We start from the raw sequence: 21,943 nt of genomic DNA, 5'->3' as shown, positions 1-21,943 counted from the left end.
GCTGGTGGGCGTGGCGAAGGTACGGTCAATTTGCATGTTACTCTATTATTAGGTAGGATTATTATAGATGCTTTCCTGTATTTTCTTTATTCCATTTAAAATTGATACAGTAATACTTCCACATGATACAAAATGCAAGCAAGGGTTATCTCTTTCATATCTCAGACCCCTGGTACTCCTTTCCAGAAGTAACCACTGTCAACACATTTTGGAGGCTGTACCTTATTAACACATTTAGATCCATTTCACTTACTTTTAAAGGCCTATGATATATATTGCCAAAATACTCTATAGGAAGGCTGTTCTAATTTACCTTCTAACCTGCTGTATGAAAATGTCTATTTGCTCACACTTTTCCCCTCAAAAGGTCATTATTTTAAAAACTAATTTGTCTTATCGTTTAATTTATATTTCTTTGATTTCTCATTACACTGAACATTTTTTTCATTTTCTTAATGGGCATTTTCCCCGCTATTTTTGTGAGCTACCTCTTACCTCTTTCTGTTCTTTGCCCATTTTTCTACTTGGGGGTATCTGTCTTTTTATTAATAACTAGAGGCCCGATGCACGGAGTTCGTGCAAGAGTAGGCCTTCCTTCCCCTGGCTGCTGGCACCAGCTTCCCCTTGCAGCCCCGGTTTCGTCAGGAAGGATGTTTGGTCTAATTAGCATATTATGCTTTTATTATTACAGATGTGTAAGAGTTTCTATGGTAAGGATAGTGGTAATACTTTCTGTTAAATGTTAATATTTTGCCCAGTTTAGCAATGTTTGACTTTTACTAAAATGTGACTGTGTATGATATAATGCCATAGCTGGTAAGGGGTTTAAGAGCATCAGATCAGATCAAACTCTTTGAATTTACAGATAAGGAAACTGATACAAACTGGTGAAGTGACTTGTCCAAGTGGTAAGTTAGTAAAAAGGCTTAGATTAAGATCCAGAGCTTCTGACTTTTTCCTGGGTGGATGCACAGATGACATACCTGGATTCAAATGAGTCCTGCTTCTCCAGAGGTCTTACTCTTTTCTTCGTCACTGCCAATTTAGTCAAGTCCACATTCTTTGTCTCTCCATTGCTGTAGGTGAACTCAAGAACGCTATTCCATTCCCCTTGCACTTTGCACACCACTGTGTTGCTACTATTGTGCTTTACTTCACCGGTAACCCTAGAAGCAGGCAGAAAAAAGATCTGCTATAATAAACTGATATTGTGCTTTTTCTTCAGATTCTGAATCCCAAGAACATACTCTGGGAATTCTTTAAGTTAATTATACAGCTCACTTCAATGTCAGTGCCGAAGTCACTCTGTAAATCCACGTTAGCTTCATAGTAACTTTTTCAAATAACAACAACTTTAATCTTTAGAAAGAACACTGGGAATCAAAGTAGAGACTTAATTATCATAAATAATTACCGAGTGTGATCGTTAAAAATGCTTGCTACAAACAAAACTATTATAATATTAAAACTAAATAGGAATACAAAAAATATTAAAATTTATTTTTTATCACAGTTGAAAAATGTTATAATAAATAACCTATTTAACTTTTTAAAAACTAGTCCTACTAGTATTTATGTAAAAGCTTGGAGTCTCTATTTTAAAGTTCTGGCTTTATCAATTCTGTATAAAATCACATAAGCCTAATTTTAAATTAAATACAGAAACCGGACAAATCAATAAGAGGTAGAAAAACAGCCCTACCCAGTGTGGCTCACTGGAGCAGGGGTCCTCAAACTTTTTAAACAGGGGGCCAGTTCACTGTCCCTCAGAGAGAAGGAGGGCAGTCGGAGGGTGCGGCGCACTGCGGGCCCGGGACGAGTCGGCTGCTAAGCAGGACAGGCAGCGGCGGCAAAAACACCTGGCGGGCCGGATAAATGTCCTGGGCGGGCCTCATGTGGCCCGCGGGCCGTAGTTTGAGGACCCCTGGGATAGAGTGTCGGGCTGTGGACTGAAGGGTCCCGGGTTCAATTCCAGTCAAGGGCACATGCCCAGGTTACGGGCTCGATCCCCAGTAGGGGGTGTGCAGGAGGCAGCCAATCAATGATTCTCTCTCATCATTGATGTTTCTAGCTCTCTTTTCCTCTCCCTTCCTCTCTAAAATCAATAAAAATATATTTTTTAAAAAGAGGTAGAAAAACAAAAAATTTTATATTAAAATTTAAAAATTCTCTTGACAAAATAGAAAAATTAAAAGAGCACTAGTATATAAAAATTATTATCAACACAACTCAGAACTCAAACACTAAAATTGTTGAAAGATTAATAAAGATTTAGTTATCTGGCTGGTTTATCAACAGATAGGATGCAGTACAAATGAAGGAATAGGAACAGGTCTAATTATTTTTAATGAAGTATTTTATGTTCACTGAAGGACACAAATAACAACAGGGTCAGATTAGATAGACATTCAGAACTCAGAGAGTAGTGGTAGTTTAGTGTCTATTCAGTGTGACAGAGTATGGTTTATGTGAGTTCACAAGGGAATCCAAAAGACCAAAGCCTGAAGGTGACAGCTCAAGAATCCTAAGTAGCATTTTTCAGTTACAAGCCAATGGCCGAGGCATCAGAAGGACATGCTGCATTCAGGGAGTCCATAGTTCTTAATCAAGAGAAGTCAACAGTCTACAACCTCAGAGCTCAAGGCAGAAGTGTAGGAGACAATAAGCAAACAATCAGTGAACCAGATTTAAAGATCAAGGTGTACACAGGTTTGGAATCCAAGAGGAAACCAAACATTCAAAATCAAAGTAGGCTATGACTATAAGTCAGCTGATTACAGCAGGGGTGGGAACTCGGTTATATTTCAAAGCATCTGAACATAAATAATTACATTGCTAGGGGGTTTTGCCTGACTGAATGTTTCTTGTGATATCCATATTTCCTCTTTGGTCCCACTTGCCAACATTGTTCCCACCCTTGAAAATTTATCTTTAACCAAACAGAACATGAGGCGATGACACTGAATACTTTCTCTCTTGCCTTCTCCGTCCACACATACCCAGAACTATATTCTGAGAACCAAAGAACAATAATCCATTCCTCACTTGATCTCTCTTTTACTGCCACAGCACAATCTCTCAAGTTATCATTATCTCCTTCACAAGCCTTTCCACTTGACAAATAACAAGCCCTAGGTCCCTGTTCATGCATGCTGGGTTACATGGGATCCTTGCTGCTTAGTGCAGCTCCACAGCAAGGGCAGCATGAAGAGGACTGGGGAAGGGAACAAGAATCACACATATTGTCCAGCCAGCATGGTTCAGTGTCAACCTATGAACCAGGAGGTCACAGTTCAATTCCCGGTCAGGGCACATAATCTTATGCCATTACGCGCGCGCGCACACACACACACACACACACACACACACACACACAATCATCATCCCAAAGTGAGTGCAAAAAATGGGATTGTGAGATGTGCAAGGGCATGAGGAATAGTTAAGTAGGTTTGCTTGGCTGCATCAGAGACAACTGTGGAAAATGAGGGAGTAAGGGAAGACAAGTGGAATATAATACATTTACACCAAATGTAGATGGTAGATAATGTGACTGTTTTGATTGAAGGTAACAGTGGAAAAAAACCTAGGCTATGTCTAAGGAAGAAGGTATAGGCCATTAATAAAAGTATGAAAGATTTTAGTTATAATCCCATATAATAAAAGCCTAATATGCTAAGGGTCTGGTCATCCAGTGACCTGTCGACCGTTAAACCAATCAAAGCATGATATGCTAATGATATGCTAAGGCTGCTCAACCACTCGCTATGACATGCACTGACCACCAGGGGGCAGACAGTCGACCGGTTGACTAGTTGCTATGATGTGCTCTGACCACCAGGGGGCAGATGCTCTGACCAATAGGTGAGCTTGTTGCTGGGGTTGGGCCAATCAGGACTGAGGGAGATGGGCTGGACACACCCTGGAACCCTCCTGCAGTCCCTCCAGGGCTGGCCAACCTCCTGCATCTCTCCCTGGCCGGCTGGCCCTGATTGGAACTGGGTGAGACAGGGCCGGACACGCCCTGGAGCCCTCCCCTGGTCCCTCCCCGGGCCCGATTGTTCACCAGTGGGGTCCCTTGGCCTGGCCTGCAAGCTCTCACAATCCGGGACCCCTCGGGGGATGTTGGAAAGCCGATTTCGGCCTAATCCTGCAGGCCACTCCCCTTGGGAGGGCACCAGATGCAGGGCTCATGGCTGGCGAGCACTGCTGTGCGAGCCTCTCATGATCGGGACTGATTGGGCATGAGCCTGTGGCAGGTGCAGTGGGGCCGGGATGAGCAAGAGTGGCAGGTAGGAGCTGCAGGCAGCGTTGGACTGTGGGTTTTGGGCCGATCCCCGCAGGCCACCCTGAGGGACCCCACCCGTGCACGAATTCATGCACCAGGCCTCTAGTATTCTATAAAATCAAAGAAGGAAAGATGTGAAATAGGGAAGTCTGTTTCTAATATGTATCTTTTAAATGAGAAATTAGGTGAAGCCATTGGTCTTAAGGGAGATCAGAATGGAAAAAAGGAGCCAGCCAAAAGTATCTCTCAGGAGTTATGGAAAAAGTGGTATATGAATGCTACTATGCTAAGGAAAGGTGCTATATTTCCAAGTAACAAAAAGATCCAATGACTAGTCTTGTGAATAGGTAAAGAGTATGAAGGGAGAAAAGAAGTTAATTTAAGTAAGAAATTCCAAGAAATAAGATGGCAAATATAATGACTGATCAATAACAAAAATGAGATGTTACTTGAAATTATTATGAACATTTAAAAAGTCAAAATATGAAAACCAGGTATCAAAAGCCAGTAAGGCTTTTGGAATGCTTGCTTTTGGATGTTACCTCTTAGAAAAACAGCTGTCAAGATGGGAGAAGCTCTATTCATGTGGGAAAGCTACATGTAGGCCCTTTGCTGACTGTCCTAGCTGAGTTCCCAGTCAACAGCCAGATCGACTACTTCCCATGTGAGTGGCTACCTTGGGTATCCAACTGGGTTAAGCCCTTAGTCTGAAGCTCCAACCAAAATCCAACTATAGCCATGTGAAATATGCTACATGAGAATTACTCAGCTGAGCCTAATAAATCCACAGAATTGTAATAGACAATAAAGAATTGTTTTAAGCACTACGTTTTAGAGAGGTTTATTACTAGTAGTCTAGTGGTGATAACCAGGATATCACTCAACGTTATCTTAGATGCCTCTTCTATACCTGGTCAGTTATTTCTTGAAGTCTGTTAAATCTGAATCCAAAACTGGTCTCCCAACTTCTGATCTTCCCTTACCACCTCCCTGCCCCCAACCCAATCTTTGCCTGCCACCAGGTTGATCCTTTTAAAAATACAGATTTAAAATATACCACTTCCAGATACAATATTGCTTAAACTGTATTCTTGTCAGAAATGTATAATCTGAACCTAATTTGAAAGAATGCAGACAAACCTAAATTGAGAGGCATTCTATAAAATTGGCCTGTAATCTTAAAAAATGTCTATGTCATAGGTGACAAAGAAAGGCTGAGTGAATGTTGCAAGTTAAAGGAGACTAAAGGGACATTAATAGGAAGATGTAATACATGATCTTGAGTCAAAAGAATATACACTGCCAATAATTGGGACAACTGACAAATTTAATATGAATTATACATTAGATAATAGTATTATATCAATGTTAAGTTTCCTATATTTGACAACTCTTCTGTGATTATATGAGAGCATTTCCTTATTTTTAGAAAATTCAGGCAAGTGTCAAGATGTCTTTAACTCTCAAATTTTTAGGAACAATAATCACAACAGCAGCAATAAAGTGTGCAATCTAGGTAAAAGGTACATGATAGTTTTTACAATTCTTCTGTGGGTTTGAATTATTGTAAGAGATAAAAATAAGTAAAATAAATAAAATAGATATAACTTTCATGCTAGAAAAGTTAATTGGCTCCCTTCAAAATACAGATCAAATTTGTCCAAAAAATTACTAAAGATAATATGATAGGAATAAAGTCAATTACGAAAAGAAGCCCGAATCTGCCCTATCCTTTTAACCTTTTGCACTCGGATGTTGAGTGTGACTCGACATGGTTAGCATCGGTAGCAGCTCGAGAAAAAAGCAAGGGAGTGCAAAGGGTTAAACTTTTTCTTTTCTAATTTTTTTTCCATATGTTTTTATTGACTTTTAGAGAGGGGAGAGAGAGCGAGATAGAAACATCAATGAGAAAGAAACATTGATCAGCTGCTTCCTGCACACCCTCTACTGGGGATCAAGCCCAAAACCCAGACATGTACCCTGACCAGTAATCGAACCAGCGAACCTTTTGGTGCATGGGTGGATGCTCAACCACTGAGCAACACTGGTTGGGCAAAGTCCTTAAAATAGAGTCTATCTCAAGAAAACTGTGAATATAAAGTGGTTAAATAAATGAAGCAATTTTTTAATAGAAGGGCTGTGAAAGCTATGTAAGAAGAAAAAAGGCACTATAAAATTGGTCACCTTCTCTCCCAGTGGGCAACCTGCATCCCACTCCCTCAGCCTCAGATACACTCCCCAAATCTTTGGAGATCCAGCAATGGATGGGTCTCGGGCTCCTCTCTGTACATTCCCATGTGGCTTGCTTACTATTCTGCCTGCCCCAGCAGGGATTCCAGTGAGACAGAGGACAGCCGAGTTCTTAACAATGCAGACAGGAAGCCCAAGAATGTGGTTACGGAACATTATCAGGAAGACTGAGTATTAGAGAAACGTAAAAGGAGCGGTGACACTGGAGAATGTGAATAATCTAGTCTTAGTGAGGCATCAGCTCTGAACAACAAATAAGATTTCCCTATTGGAGTAAGAGTAAGAGCTATGAAGGGAAGAAAAAGGATATCCCCAAGCACAAGTCTAAGTACTGAAGAGGTACTTAAAAACCAGGAGAAATGTTTCTACTCAGGATATTTGCAGCCAGCAACTATCTGAATGTCATGGCAATGGTGAGATTTGGGAGATGAATTCTGTTTCTCCACATTAAGGTAGTCTTTGCAATGTGGTAAATTATTATAATTTGTATTTATTATTATAATTTAAGGTAAGGTAAAGCACTGGTTCAGGGAAAAAGGTTGGATATTTTGCATTTGGGGAAAATTAATCTGAGCTCAAAACTATACATTTTTATAAAGAGACATTTGCATAAATATAATTCACTTATCAGTGTTTGAAAAATAGTTGAGACAAAATTTAATCAGAATAGCTATATAGTTAGTTAAGCTGTTACAAAAGAAGAAAATTCTGAACATGCAAGAGAGGTAACACTATGTATACTAAATCTGGAATAAGGTTTTAATTGAAGAGTATCAGAGAACACATATGTACAAATAGAAGCCCCTTGTTTCCCTCTCTGTAGCAGAGATTTAATATTGGAATGAACACTTTGAACTGTAATGAATATGGGAAAGTTTCCACTCATGGCTCAACATTAGCTCAACATGTGATAACCCATATGGATGGAATATGAGATATCCTTAAAAAGTTTTTTATCCCTTCACCAACCCAAGAAAGTTCAGAGGAGAAAAATCTTATGATGAATAATAATGATTTTTTTAAAAGTCTACAGTCATTATTTACTCACTACAGGCCCAGTGCACGAAATTCGTGCACGGGGGCGGGGTGTGTGTGTGTGTGTGTGTGTGTGTGTGTGTCCCTTAGCCCAGCCTGCACCCTCTCCAATCTGGTACCCCTTGAGGGATGTCCAATTGCCCGTTTAGGCCCGATCCTACTGGGATCAGGCCTAAATGGGCAGTCAGACATCCCTCTCACAATCCAGGACTGCTGGCTTCCAACTGCTCGCCTGCCTGCCTTCCTGATTGCCCCTAACCGCTTCTGCCTGCCAGCCTGATCACCCCCTAACCACTCCCCTGCCAGCCTGATTTATGCCTAACTGCTCCCCTGCCAGCCCGATTGCCCCTAACTGCCCTCCCCTACAGGCCTGGTCACCCCCAATTGCCCTTCCCTGCAGGCCTGGTCCCCCCCAACTGCTCTCCCCTGCAGGCCCAGTCGCCCCCAATTTCCCTCCTCTGCCGGCCTGGTCACCCCTAACTGTCCTCCCCTGCAGGCTTGATCACCCCCAACTACCATCCCTTGCAGGCCTGGTCCCTCCCAACTGCCCTCCCCTGCTGGCCATCTTGTGGTGGCCATCTTGTGTCCACATGGGGGCAGCCATCTTTGACCACATGGGGGCAGCCATCTTGTGTGTTGGAGTGATGGTCAATTTGCATATTACTTTTATTAGATAGAATAGAGGCCTAGTGCACGGGTGGGGGCCGGCTGGTTTGCCCTGAATGGTGTCCCGGATCAGGGTGGGGGTTCCCTTGGGGCGGCCTGGGAAAGGGGCCTGTGGTGGTTTGCAGGCTGGCCACGCCCCCCAGCGACCCAAGCGGAAGCCCTGGTATCTGGGATTTATTTATCTTCTATAATAGAAACTTTGTAGCCTTGAGCGGAGGCCAGGGCCGGCCAGGGCGGGTGGAAAGCTTGGCTTCCTCCATCACTGGGGGCAACCCAAGCCTCCTGCTTGCTCCAGCTCTGTGGCCGCCACCATATTTGTTGGGTTAATTTGCATACTCGCTCCTGATTGGCTTGTGGGCATGGCTTGTGGGCGTAGCAGAGGGATTTATGTGCCAAGTAAATGTCAGTCCAGTGACTTCTAAAGTCCCTTCTAATTTTAAGGTTTGAATCCTGTGGTTACTATAATGAGACTAAGTAGAAGTACATATAACAGAGTGTGAACCACCTTCTGTAAGGATTCTGACAATGTCTAGTGGTTCTGTTTGGGTGATCTGTAATTTTTTTTTTAATTCTCTGCTTTAGTGTTTTAGAATCCATAAATTAAAGGCTTATTCAATGCCTGGGAGCTAATTAGTCTTTCTTTCCACTTCTAAGATTGTTGAATACTACTCATCCAATGAAAAAGAAGTAAAATAACTATATGTACCTAAAAATCTCATACAGGATTGAAGGGAGAGTATTTTGGTATACTCACTTAAGAAAAATTGGCAGCACCCAGCTGGTGTGGCTCAGTGGTTGAGCATTGACTCACAAACTAGGAGGTGATGGTTGGATTCCCTATCAGGGTACATACCCGGGTTGTTGGCTCAATCCCCAGGAGGGGGCATGTAGGAGGCAGCTGATCAATGATTCTCTCTCATTATTGATGTTCCTATCTCGTTCTCCCTCTCCCTTTCTCTGAAATCAATAAAAAAAGAAACTGGCAATATCTAATAAAGTTCAACTTCATACCCTACAACCAGCAATTCCACTCCTACATATCTACCTCAGAAATTCATACATATGTTCACCAAACACTGACCTAGCAGCACTATAAATTGTGGCAGTCATACAACAGAAAAAAGTCAGTAAGTAGAATAAACTACAACTTTACATGGATGAATCTCAAAAACATAATTTGAGCAAAATGAGTCAGGTATGAAAAAGCACATAGTATATGATTTAATTTATGTAGATTTCAACAACAGGCAAAACTCATCTACAGTGTTAGAAATCAGATAGTGGCTACCTTAAGTGGGAAGAATGTAAGTAGTTAACTTAAGAGTGTGTGTGTGTGTGTATGTGTATAACTGTATAACTGTAACAGGGCAGGAGGAAGGATTCTGGGATGCCAGTAATATTCCATGTCTAAATCAAAGTGCTCAAATACTCACAAAGTCAAATTAACTTGTATACTTTTGTATGTGTATTATTCTTCAATAAAAACTTTGTAGAAAAAGAAAACTATCCCTTCTTCAGGGATACCTCATAATAGACATCAAAAGTTTAAGGAAAGCCCTAGCCAGTTTTGCTCAGTGGATAGAGCATCAGCCAGCAGACTGAAGGGTCCTAGGTTTGATTCTGGTCAAGGGCACATGCCCAGGTTGCAGGCTTGAACCCCAGTGGAGGGTGTGCAGGGGGCAACCGATCAATGATTCTCTCTCATCAATGTTTCAGTCTCTCTCTCCCTCTCCCTTCCTCTCTGAAATCAATAAAAATATTTTAGAAAAAAAAAAAAAGCTTAAGGAAAGAGTCAGTCTCCTTTTGAGGATCCTATTAGAAAGCTTGTCCTCATATAGTTTGGGTGATCTGGACTAGTGCTTAAGAGATCAACAAGCCACGAAAAAAATATACATAATTGTCCAATTCCGGGATGGAATTAAAACAAAGATACAATTCAATACTGGTGCTTAAAGACACTGGCTTCCTTCATTGTACTTCTTGAACTATTTCTAATGGCTAGATGCATTTTTACACTAACCTGTAGCAATAGCTGCCTCCACGGAGATCTGGATCCAAGTTTAAATCCCTTTTAAAGGCAGAATTTGGGCCAGAAGCTGCATATTCATGTTATGAATTCTATTCTACATCTTGTTAGCTATTTAACCAGGAAAATTTTACAAGAGTAGATAGATCTGTCACTATTTGTTAAACCAGGTCATGATTTCCAGAATGCCTTGAAAGATGAAATATATTAAAAAATAAACATGAATAAAAATCCAACCCCATTTCACATAAAACAAAGCAGAAAAACAATAAGGAGTTATAATAAAAGATCAAACAGATAGAATAAGAGCCAAATATCATTACAATGTCCTTACCGGTGCAGTTTGCCACCATAAAATGGCTTAGTATGAAAAGTGATGCTGGCTGAATAACCAGTTTTTGCACAGTTGACACTGACTTTGCCACCCAGTTCCACCCAAGGAACAGTTAAAATTGACCGGGCATATGCACAAGGTAGAGAAAATGTATACTCTTCTCCATGCTCCAATAGACTAAGGATACCTGAATATAAAAACATGAAGGTTGTTAATATTGTAAAAATACAGCTATGAAAAATCCATATTATGTTTTCTCCTGTCTAGTAAATAAACATAATTTTGCTTAATTTTTATTTAGCTTTGGATGAAATTGGCTTCATTTACAATTGTATTTGACACAAATTCCTGCTAATAGTGAATCAAGATTACTTCCACTATGACCTCACTATTTCTGTGGGGTTCATAAAACCAGAAAATGTTCAGTGGAAATAGTACAAGAGTTCCCTCTAACGATCCTAAAAATAAAAACCTTAAGTCAGAGTTTAAGGCCATGGTAAGATTTGATCATTATTAAATATTACAAAAAGTAATTAGTATTAACAACTTTTTTAGCAGTTTGGAAATAACTTTGTTTAATGTTATAGAGTCGTAGACCTTAATCTCAGATGGTATGATGAAAAGTGTTTTTCATTCTATTTTATGTATATTAAGGAAAAAATGAAATTTTATGACAAAACTATGATCATCAAAATTCTGTTTGCCAAATTTTGAAGTATTTATGGTAAAGTTACAAGAGACAGAAGTGGTAGTTTTCAAAAAAATATTACTCTAAATGGGCTTGTTACATATTAAGTGATGCTATATTAAGAAGTTTAAAAAAACATATAAAAAGGGAATTAAATTAATGACTAATCAATCTATCTATATATATAAAAGGCTAAGGGATCATCTGTCCGTTAGCTATGATACGCAATGACAACCAGGGAGCAGACGCTCAACGCAGGAGCTGCTGAGCTTTGGTGACTTGGCAGCGGCGGTTCTCAGGTGACACATCCCAGAAACAGAGAGGAAGGAGCCTGATTTTGGGGTGTGTCACCTGAGAACCTCCCTCTTGCAAACTGGGACAGCTCTTGCGGGATGTTGGAGAGCCGGTTTCGGCCCGATCCCCGCAGGCCAGGCCAAGTGACCCCACCTTCCGGAGGGACCCCGCTCACTCAGCAGATGCCCTTCGAGCCACGGCGCCACCCCAGGTGCAGCTGGCTGGGGAGGGACCGCGGGAGGTTGGCTCCAGGGTGTGCCCGGCCTGTCTCGTCCTGTCCCGCCGGCCACTTTCTAATTAATCTCCTTTCAACGTGCATGAATCCGTGCACTAGGGCACCAGTACTAAATAATTAAGAGACTCTAAGAAGTCTTGAGCTCTATTACCAACTTTAGCTTATTATCTAGTTAACATCAAAATAATTACTGAACTGGATATGTACCACTGGTACGAATTGTTCCAGTATCTCTCTCTTAATGAATGCTCATTAAGTACTCTGTTCTTTTTTTTTTTTTTTTTAATATATTTTATTGATTTTTCACAGAGAGGAAGAGAGAGGGATAGAGAGTTAGAAACATCGATGATAGAGAAACATCGATCAGCTGCCTCTTGCACAACCCCTACTGGGGATGTGCCCGCAACCAAGGTACATGCCCTTGACCGGAATCGAACCTGGGACCTTTCAGTCCGCAGGCCGACACTCTATCCACTGAGCCAAACCGGTTTCGGCAAGTACTCTGTTCTTAATATTTGCAAATTAGGGCAAGAGTTACAATAAATATTTTAATATAGTTTATTTTTAGAATAAGCAAATAGACAAACTGAGTCTATTTTACATGTAGTAACCAACCTTTTTTTATTGCCCTTAGTAGTTTTTAAAAATATATATATATTTATTGATTTCAGAGAGGAAGGGAGAGAGAGAGAGAGAGAGATAGAAACATCCATGATAAGAGAGAACCATGGATTGGCTGCCTCCTGCATGCCCCGTACTGGGGATCTGGGGATCGAGTCTGCAACCCGGGCATGTGCCCTGACTGTGAATCAAACCTGTGATCTCCTGGTTCATAGGTCGATGCTCAACCACTGAGCCATGCCGGCCGGGCACCCTTAGTAGTTTTCATAAAGGGCAACAATAAATCAAGAATTATCGAGCCATTTCATAGGGGATATGGTTCTGGCTATAATATGTTTATATATAATGGGAGATGTCAGAAGACATAATTTACTTGGGTATACTTCAAGTGTTTAATAATAAATTGATTAATTCGAAGTTGGAAAAGATATTTTTATTATTTTTCTAAAAATATATGATCTTATAAACTGGATTTATAATCTTTGATTTCTAAGAATACATTTCACATAAGTAGCATACACTGTGGAATTTAAGACCTGAAGAAATAAACACCCAGTTTCAAATGTATGTGATAATACACTAGTAAAAACAACTGAGATCCAAAGAATTCTAAAATATCATTTATCTAATAAACAGAATTTTCCTCAACTATTAAATAAAAACATGGCTTCTGCCCGGCTGGTGTGGCTCAGAGATTTGAGCGTCAACCTATGAACCAGGAGGTCACGGTTCGATTCCCAGTCAGGGAACATGCTGGGTTGGGTTGCAGGCTTGATCTCTAATGGGGAGGCGGCCAATCAATGATTCTCTCTCATCACTGATGTTCCTATCTCTTTCTCCCTATCCCATCCTCTTTGAAATCAATAAAAATATATTTAAAAAAATAAAAAAATAAAAAACATAGCTGCTATAGGAGCAAAATGAATTGTCCTAAGTCCCATTCTATTATTTAATTTACTTTCTTTTGAGGATAACCAATAACAATTTAATTTCTAAAAGGCGATTCATGAATATATAATTAAGACTTAAATAATTAAAAATTATCTATTATATACCTCCTCCACAATTAATGCATGGTTAAGATATTAATGCTTTTCCTCATATCTTGAGGTATTTCCTTTCTTGGAGTGGGAGAGGCTATCATTACCAGTTTCCTTCTGTTATATGAGCTGATAAGAGAACTGTCCTGAGGAATAATGTGCCAAAGAAGGAGGCTCTCTGCCTCCTTCTGGCTATGCCTTTCTTAACCTGAATTAACCCAGACACATCCCATCATCTAGACTTCAGTTTTTTAATCTATAAAATAAATAAGTGTATTTATGAAGAGCTCAGGGCTAATGTTAAAAGCTGTAGGTGGCAAACTTTATTTTTAAACTAATAAAATATTTTCTAATGTTATAAAACTCTTGCTTAGTTTGAAACATCTGGAAAATGGTTAGACTCACAACAACAGATGTTAAAAATACTATAGGAAAAACTGAAACAGGGATAAAATATTTTCTTTGCAGCTACAATAACACAATCTCAAAATGTTAGAGTCACAGGCTTAATTATGCCCTATACTGTTAAGTTTACATTCAGAACAAATTATTCTATGCACAATGGTGTTCTCTTAACATTAAAATGGTAGTTTTTTCTGCCTATATACAGGGTAGGATAAAAGTAAGTTTACAATTTTGAGTATGCAAAAGAGTTTATTCTTATATTATTATTTATCATTGTATTATTTTCCATACAAACAACTGTAAACTTACTTTTGTCCCACCCTGTATTTGCAGTAACTCTGCAATGATTTCTGTGGAGGTTTTTTTGTTTTGTATTCTTGGCCAAAAAACACTGTATTTCCTAAATTATTTTTTCATAACCTTTAGCTGAAGTAGAACTAAAGTTTGGCAATGTATTTTAAAATAGTCTATGAATATCTCCTTACAAATGTGGATATATTTAAAAGAAATAGAAAAGATGAAGATTTATCTACAAGATATTTCTTGAGTGCTTTTTATAATAATGAAGACATATATTTTCAAGTATTATCAGTGATATGGGAAAATTAATATATAGTGTAAAAAAAAAAAGTGGGAAAGAAAACTATATGGAGAGAATTACTCCTAAGTTTATAAAACTAAAATAAAAGTATGAACATACACACACTCAAAAATACAAAATGTTGGCAAAATTTATGCATTTCTGAATGGAAGAATTAGAGATGCTTTTATTTCCGCCTTGATACTCTTCTAAGTTTTCTGAATTTTCTACAATAAAAATATTTTACATTTAAAATCAGGAAAAATTTAAAAGAATTTATATTTTTCATTAATATGCCCCCTCGCCCCACCAGCATTCTGTAACATACTAGGAAATGGGGGGGGGGAGGGGGAAATAGTACACATAATATTTCAAATTTATAATTCATATTTATCTAGATTCCCAAAATTTAAGATTATAATTTGTATTAAAAATTGGAGAACAATTTTTCTACTTACCTTCTCCAACCATCGTCACGCCTATCGACATGCCTAAGAATTTGCTCTTAGTCCAGACATGCGCATTTACGCACATCTTCCTCTCTGCACATTCTGCATAAAATCCTGATACTGGAGGATGATGGGAAACCTGTTCGGCAACAAATCTGACTGTATAGCAGTCTGGTCCGACCTGGCTCAAAGCCTCCTCTGATAGAGGAGCATGATTTGTGACTGCCTGGGTGGAAGAGTTGCTAGTAACACTGGATGCTACCTCGCTTTTTGGCATCTTCCAGGAACAGTGAAATGTTTCTCCAATGATAGGATTGTACGGTTTCTTAGCAATGGCTCCCTTACGGCCTTCATGAAATGAGGTAAGGTAGTACTCAACAAAACGAATCATCCTGTCCTCAGCTGTGGCTCCATTACTGATGGCTATAAATAGATCGGGATGAGACATAAAATCTGCATACATTTCCAGCAAGGAACGCTTCTCTAGGATAAATGTAGGAAGCACCACCTAAAACAATAAAAACAACAAAATAGAGAAATGTTAATCCAATATAGATAACTATTCTTATCTCTCAGAAAACATTTCAGCCTAAATGGGTATTAAACACAAAGCCACAAAGCTCATTAAAAAATAAGCATTGGTTTTATCAATTATACATAAATAAAATTTTAAGATTATTTTAAAAGCATGCTTAAAAGGATACAAAAACCTTCCCAGTGGAGAGAAAAGAAGAAAAGAAAAAAAAGAGAGAGAACCGGGGAGTCCAATAGCCATGTAATGAGTTTGAGAGAGAGAGCAGCAAAAAAATGGAGGAGAGAAAATTACCAATGAAATAATTCAAGATTTCAGAGAACTGAAAAATATGAGTTTTCATACTGAAAAGGTTCACCAAGTGCCCAGAGACAATAGATAAAAAGAATCCTACACCAAGATATGTCACTGCTGTCTGATTGGCTGAAGACACTCATTTCACCCATAGACATGTTGTGGCTTCAATCTACTGCTGAGAGTTGGAGGTAAGTCACGGCTGGCTTAGAAGCAGAAAATACTGAGCAGCTTACTCTCACTGCCTACATTCCTTATACAGCTAAGCTTGTGCTGGCTATTCACTTTTTTCTAAGAGAAGTAACGCTGTTAAGGGGTACATAAATAGGTGGTAAAACTATATAGGAAAGTATGAGGATGATTAACACAAAAGCCAAGTAAGTAGTTGCATCTAGGAAAAAGTAGGGGACTACAACCAGGAGGGGCATTCAAAGAGCTTCCAAGTTTTGACAATCTATGTATATAAAAAGCCTAAGTGACCGAATGACCAATCGACCAGTCACTATGACACACACTGACCACCAGGGGACAGACACTCAAAGCACAGGATCGGGCTCCCTCCTGTCTGGATCAGGCCTGTGGGGATCGGGCCAAAAAACGGCTATCTGACATCCCCCGAGGGGTCCCGGCTTGTGAGAGGGCGCAGGCCAGGCCGAGGGATCCCACCGGGCCTCTAGTGTTCTATAACTTAATCTGAGTTGTGGGTACATGGGTAATCGTTTCACCAATGCACTTTGAAATGTTTATATGCATTCTATTTAGTCTTCTGTGTGTATAACACATTTCACAAAAACATCTAAAAAAGGAAATGCAACAAAATTAGATATAAACTGTAATTATATGAAGAAAGATTACAAGGGAATCTCAGAAAGTGAGAGTTACTAGTATGTTGTTAAGGTGGTAAAATTATAGGAGGTTTTTTCCCCCTTTATTTTCCAAAACCTTCTGAAGTATTTAATTATACTAAATTCATAATATTTAAAAAGGAATAAAATGAACAGTGGGGAAAATGTATATTATTTATTCACAACATGCAGGCTACAAACATGGTTACCTTCTTTTTGTTGCTGTAGTCCCAGCACCTAGTACAGTGTCTGGTCTATAAGAGGGGTTCGATAAATATTTGTTATGCCAGTGTTATTGTAGATAAGAGGTGGATGTGACTGCAATTTAGTCACCAAGTTCTTTAATGTTGTTCGAAAAGCACCATTTAAAAAAAAGTTATGTGAATGTTTGTACTCCGTGATTGGTAAATATAAGTGACTTTATATACACACCTTTTACAAATTTATTTTTACTGACTTTAGAGAGAGGAAGGGGGGGGGGATAGAGAAAACATGGATATTAGAGAGAAACATTGATCGCTTGCCTCCCGTATGTGCTCTGACCAGAGCGAATCTGCAACCTTTTGGTGTATGGGACGACACTCCAACCAAGTGAACAGCAGCCAGGGCTATATATACATCTTTTTCTTTTTAAAAAATACATATTTTTATTGATTTCAGAGAAGAAGGGAGAGGGAGAAAGAGACAGAAACATCAATGATGAGAATCATTGATCGGCTGCCTCCTACATGCCACGCTCCACACTGGGGATCGAGCCCACAACCAGCATGTGCCCTTGACCGAAATCGAACCCTGGACCCTTCAGTCTTCAGGCTGACACTCTATCCACTGAGCCAAATCAGCCAGGGCTATGCATCTTTTAAATTAACAAGGCACAAATGTGGGGAAAGTATATTATATACAGTTATTCATGCCAAAAGAGCGCTTAACCATCTGCATTACTATCACAGCACATTCTTTTCAAATGTCTTATGCCTCATAAACCACAACACTGTACTTATACCTTATGTACCTAGTCTACTAAAGGACAGCAAATCCCTTACATGATTACTCATTAGAACTAATTTTAGAACTAACAGTCTTTTCTGAACTACTAATATGAAAATATTTCTAGAATAAAAATGATACCCAGTTGAGATGTTGTTAGATGAAGATGAAAGGTTAATGGGTTTCTTTATTAATTCCAAAAATGTCTGCTTCTTAGCAGGCTATTAATTCCATCCATTTTATTTTAAGCTTTAATTGGCTTTATTAAGTGATTCAAGAATCGGGCAGCATTCCATCTAGCAACTAGAAGTGTACTCCCCAATCCACTTACTTTTAAACCCTTCTATAATGACTGTAAGTTTAAGAAAACAAATAAATGTGTGTGTTTTCAAAATCTGAAATACTTCTAAATGAACATAAAAGGCAATGTGCTTTCTATTCAAATTATATCTTCAGATGAATAATTCGATGAATCAAAGAACCTTTTAACCTACTTTCACTGGCATAAAAAAACTTCAATTTGAAATACACTTCATAAGTCAATTTTGAAATGCCATACTAATGCAAAGTAATATCAGTAGTAATTCAAAGTACACAATCCACAGTAGTAAATATTTGACATATATAGGTTTTAAACCTGATTGTGTGTGTGTATATACATATATAAACATATATATACATATATATACGTGTGTGTGTGTGTGTGTGTATATATATGTGTGTGTATATATATGTGTGTGTATATATATATATATATATATATATATATATAAAATCCTCACCCGAGGATATTTTTCCATTGATTTTGAGAGAGAGTGGAAGAAAGAGGGAAAGACAGAGAGAACTTTGATGTGAGAGAAACACATTGATTGGTTGCCTCCTGCACAAGCCCTGACCAGGGCCGGGGCCAGGGAGGAGCCTGCAACCAAGGTACATGTCCTTGACCGGAACCCAGGACCCTTTGGTCTGCAGGCCGACGCTTTATCTACTGAGCCAAACCAGCTGGGGCTAAACCTGATTATCTTTTTAAATTGACATAGATTAACTGTTAAAAAAATTTAAAGCATACTAATTAAATAATCTAGGAATGGAGAAGACTGGCTTAAAATTAAAAACTATAGATCAGTGCTAATCAAACTTTAATGTATACACGAGTCACCTTGGAGTCTTATTAAAATGCAGTACCTGGTCCTCTGAGTCTGGGATTAGGGGCTAAGATTCTGCATTTCTAACAAGTTCTCAGGTAATGGTGATTCTATTAGTCTTCAGACCACACTCCCACCCCACCCCACCCCACCCCCACCAGTTTCATTGAGGTATAATTGACAAAACTGTAAGATATTTTAAGTATATATTGTGGTAATTTTATATACACATATATTGTGAAAAGATTCCCACTATCTAGTTAATTCAGACATACTCTGCAACCTATGTATGGCCTTTGGTCAAATCTGGCATCCTGCTTTTATATATAAAGTTTTGTTGAGCCCTAACTGGTTTGGCTCAGTGGATAGAGCGTCGGCCTGTGGACTGAGGGGTCCCAGGTTCGATTCCGGTCAAGGGCATGTACCTTGGTTGCGGGCACATCTCCAGTAGGAGGTGTGCAGGAGGCAGCTGATCGATGTTTCTCTCTCATCGATGTTTCTAACTCTCTATCCCTCTCCCTTCCTCTCTGTAAAAAATCAATAAAATATATATTAAAAAAAAAGTTTTGTTGAAACATAGCCACGCCCAATTCAACATATTATCTATGGCTACTAAGGCAGAGTTAAGTAGTTCCAACAGAGACCTATGCCCATATAGCCAAAAAATAACTACTTTCTGGTCCTTTACAGAAAATGTTTGTTATAGATCAGGTGTCCTCAAACTATGGCCCGCGGGTCACATGCGGGTGTTTTTGCCGTTTTGTTTTTTTACGTCAAAATAAGATATGTGCAGTGTGCATAGGAATTTGTTCATAGTTTTTTTTAAACTATAGTACGGCCCTCCAACGGTCTGAGGAACAGTGAACTGGCCCCCTGTTTAAAAAGTTTGAGGACCCCTGTTATAGATAATACCCAAAATGTGCTATCCAACATGGGAAGTAAGAGTAAAGTAGAAGTATCAATGCCTTTCATGGTTTTGTGGGATTATACATCCTTTTCTTTTTCTTTTTTGTTAATCCTCACCCGAGGATATTTTTCCCATCGATTTTCAGAGATAGTGGGAGGGAGAAAGACACAGAGAGAGAAACATCAATTGATTGCCTCCTGCACACTGGGGCCAGGGAGGTTAGGGGATCAAGCCTGCAACAGAGGGATGTGCCTTGATCAGAATTGAATCCACGACCCTTTGGTATGCAAGCTAACGCTCTAACCACTGAGCCAAGGTGGCTAGGACCATCCTTTTCTTTAGATTTTAGTTCTGTCTACCAATGGACCCCTTTAATTTTGTACAGAAACAAGAAAACTGTAAGTCCTCATTTGCTATGAAACTTCCTGCTGGTAATATTTTTTAAAATAAGAAATTACTTTAATGAAAATAAGAAATGCTGATTAAGAGACTAAGAAACAAACTCATAAAGACTAAAAAGCCCTGACAACATTAATGATTACAGGTACAGCAGATACAGTCCTGACCCAATGATCTCCACAGACAGTTTATCCCATTACTTACTCTTGTTAAATCCATGCCCAGCTTGAGCTGTGACAAGAGATGTAGGATAACACTGCGTTGCTCTTCCACAGCTCCCAGGTCTTCCTCCTTGTTGTCACAAGTATCCTCCACCTCATCATCTGTATTTATTTCTTCAGGTTCCTTGATGCAAAACAAGTCTATTGTTACAAATGCTTATTCATATCCTTTAAGAAAAAGGTTTAAACATCAGACTTGAAGGCATTTATGTTGGGCCTAAATCAATCTGAGAACAAGCAAAAATCTGTTTCCAATCCCCTTGGAAAACTGAAAATGTCTACCTTTACCTCAATAAGGTCTTAGCTCCAAATAACTGGTTAAAAAGTTACTTAATTTCTTATTTATTTCTATTTAAACATCCAATACCAGTTTCAAATCCCAAGATTCTAAAGAACCTTATCAGATGTCACTTTCCATGTTTACCTGGGGGTGGTATCCCATCTCTCTCACGGTACCTCTTCTTACTACCTCTATGCAAGACAGTTTCATATATGTATATGATTTCAGAGAGAGGAAGGGAGAAGGAGAGAAAGATAGAAACATCAATGATGAGAGAGAATCATTCATCGGCTGCCTCCTGCATGCCCCACACTGGGGATAGAGCCCACAACCTGGGCATGTGCCCTGACCGGGAATTGAACTGTGACCTCTTGGTTCATAGGTCGATGCTCAACTACTGAGTCATGCTGGTCAGTCAGGCATAACTTTCCTTTTTAAAGATGTCCCTGTCTTTGGTTTTCTCGTCCCATAACCAAATCCCATCATACAAGAAGTCAATCTATTTTGTGTAGCTAGGCAGAGAAAAACAATCCTAATCAGGCACAAAATCAAGAACTTAATGTTCTCTCAAAATACAACAAAATATCAAACACAGTGACAGAGTTAAAGGGTAGTGGGTTTCTAGACATTCTTCTGTCTCTTTCTCCTTTTTTTCCTCTTTTCTTCTACCAAGGAAATCTGTATCTGCTCAAATTCTGATAAATCAATTAATGGCCTAGTTTATTTCCACATGTTAAGACTACATAATTATTGTTTGTATAAATCAGAATTACTTCTGTTTTTATGAGCTTGAAGAGAAATTCCAAAGGCTTTCTCACTTCCTCCTTTCAATGACTAGGAAGTCTTTCCAGGAAGTATTTCCTGTTATCTATCCTAAATCATTTGCACAATATAGTTTAAGTAAACATTCTTGGAAATGTTTATTCATCATAAAACAGGGGCGGAGGGGTTGATTATCCCCCTCTCTATGTATGGATATTAACTATAATAATTATTCACTTGAGAAAAGTTGAAAAACACACACACAACCTAACAGGTCTTGATTATATAACGTTCTCCAACCCTCTGATTAGGTACCACTGCATTGGGGTCATAACCTAAGACAAAGATTAATAATGCAAATGTAACCCTAACATGATTATACAAGATAAAGTTTACTTTGCAGTTTCTCCTAATGAAAAGAGTATTGTATTAAATTAAAGAAATACAGCATAATCTGGCAGAAAACCTATTTAAAGAAATATAGTTTTTATTGAATTTATAAAAATAGTCAACTCACTTATTAGAATAGAAAAAAAAGGAATTCTATTGACTAATACTGATTCTAAAACCTGGTGTGAATGAAAAAATTTGGAAGGTCTCCTTTCTTTTTAAAATGGCTCTTCTTACAGGTCACCATGTCTTTCTAAAGAAAAGCTTAAGATA

General features: G+C 38.9%; 1 protein-coding gene across 1 annotated transcript in view; it reads right to left on the bottom strand.

Moving 5' to 3' along the window:
- Positions 1 to 21,943, bottom strand: part of OSBPL11 (oxysterol binding protein like 11) — an 87,417-nt gene that overhangs the window by 9,391 nt on the left and 56,083 nt on the right. Inside the window, exons 8-11 of the mRNA XM_079767176.1 lie at positions 20,222 to 20,362; positions 14,918 to 15,416; positions 10,597 to 10,783; positions 984 to 1,166 (exon numbers count right to left, since the gene is read on the bottom strand). Coding sequence (XP_079623302.1) covers positions 984 to 1,166; positions 10,597 to 10,783; positions 14,918 to 15,416; positions 20,222 to 20,362 — 1,010 coding nt within the window. The remainder of the gene's footprint in view (positions 1 to 983; positions 1,167 to 10,596; positions 10,784 to 14,917; positions 15,417 to 20,221; positions 20,363 to 21,943) is intronic.

Source organism: Cnephaeus nilssonii, assembly GCF_951640355.1.
Source record: "Cnephaeus nilssonii genome assembly, chromosome: 3".
NCBI classification, from domain to species: Eukaryota; Metazoa; Chordata; class Mammalia; order Chiroptera; family Vespertilionidae; genus Cnephaeus; species Cnephaeus nilssonii.
Note: the sequence above shows the minus strand (reverse complement) of the source record. Positions and strands in the feature narration are given on the sequence as shown.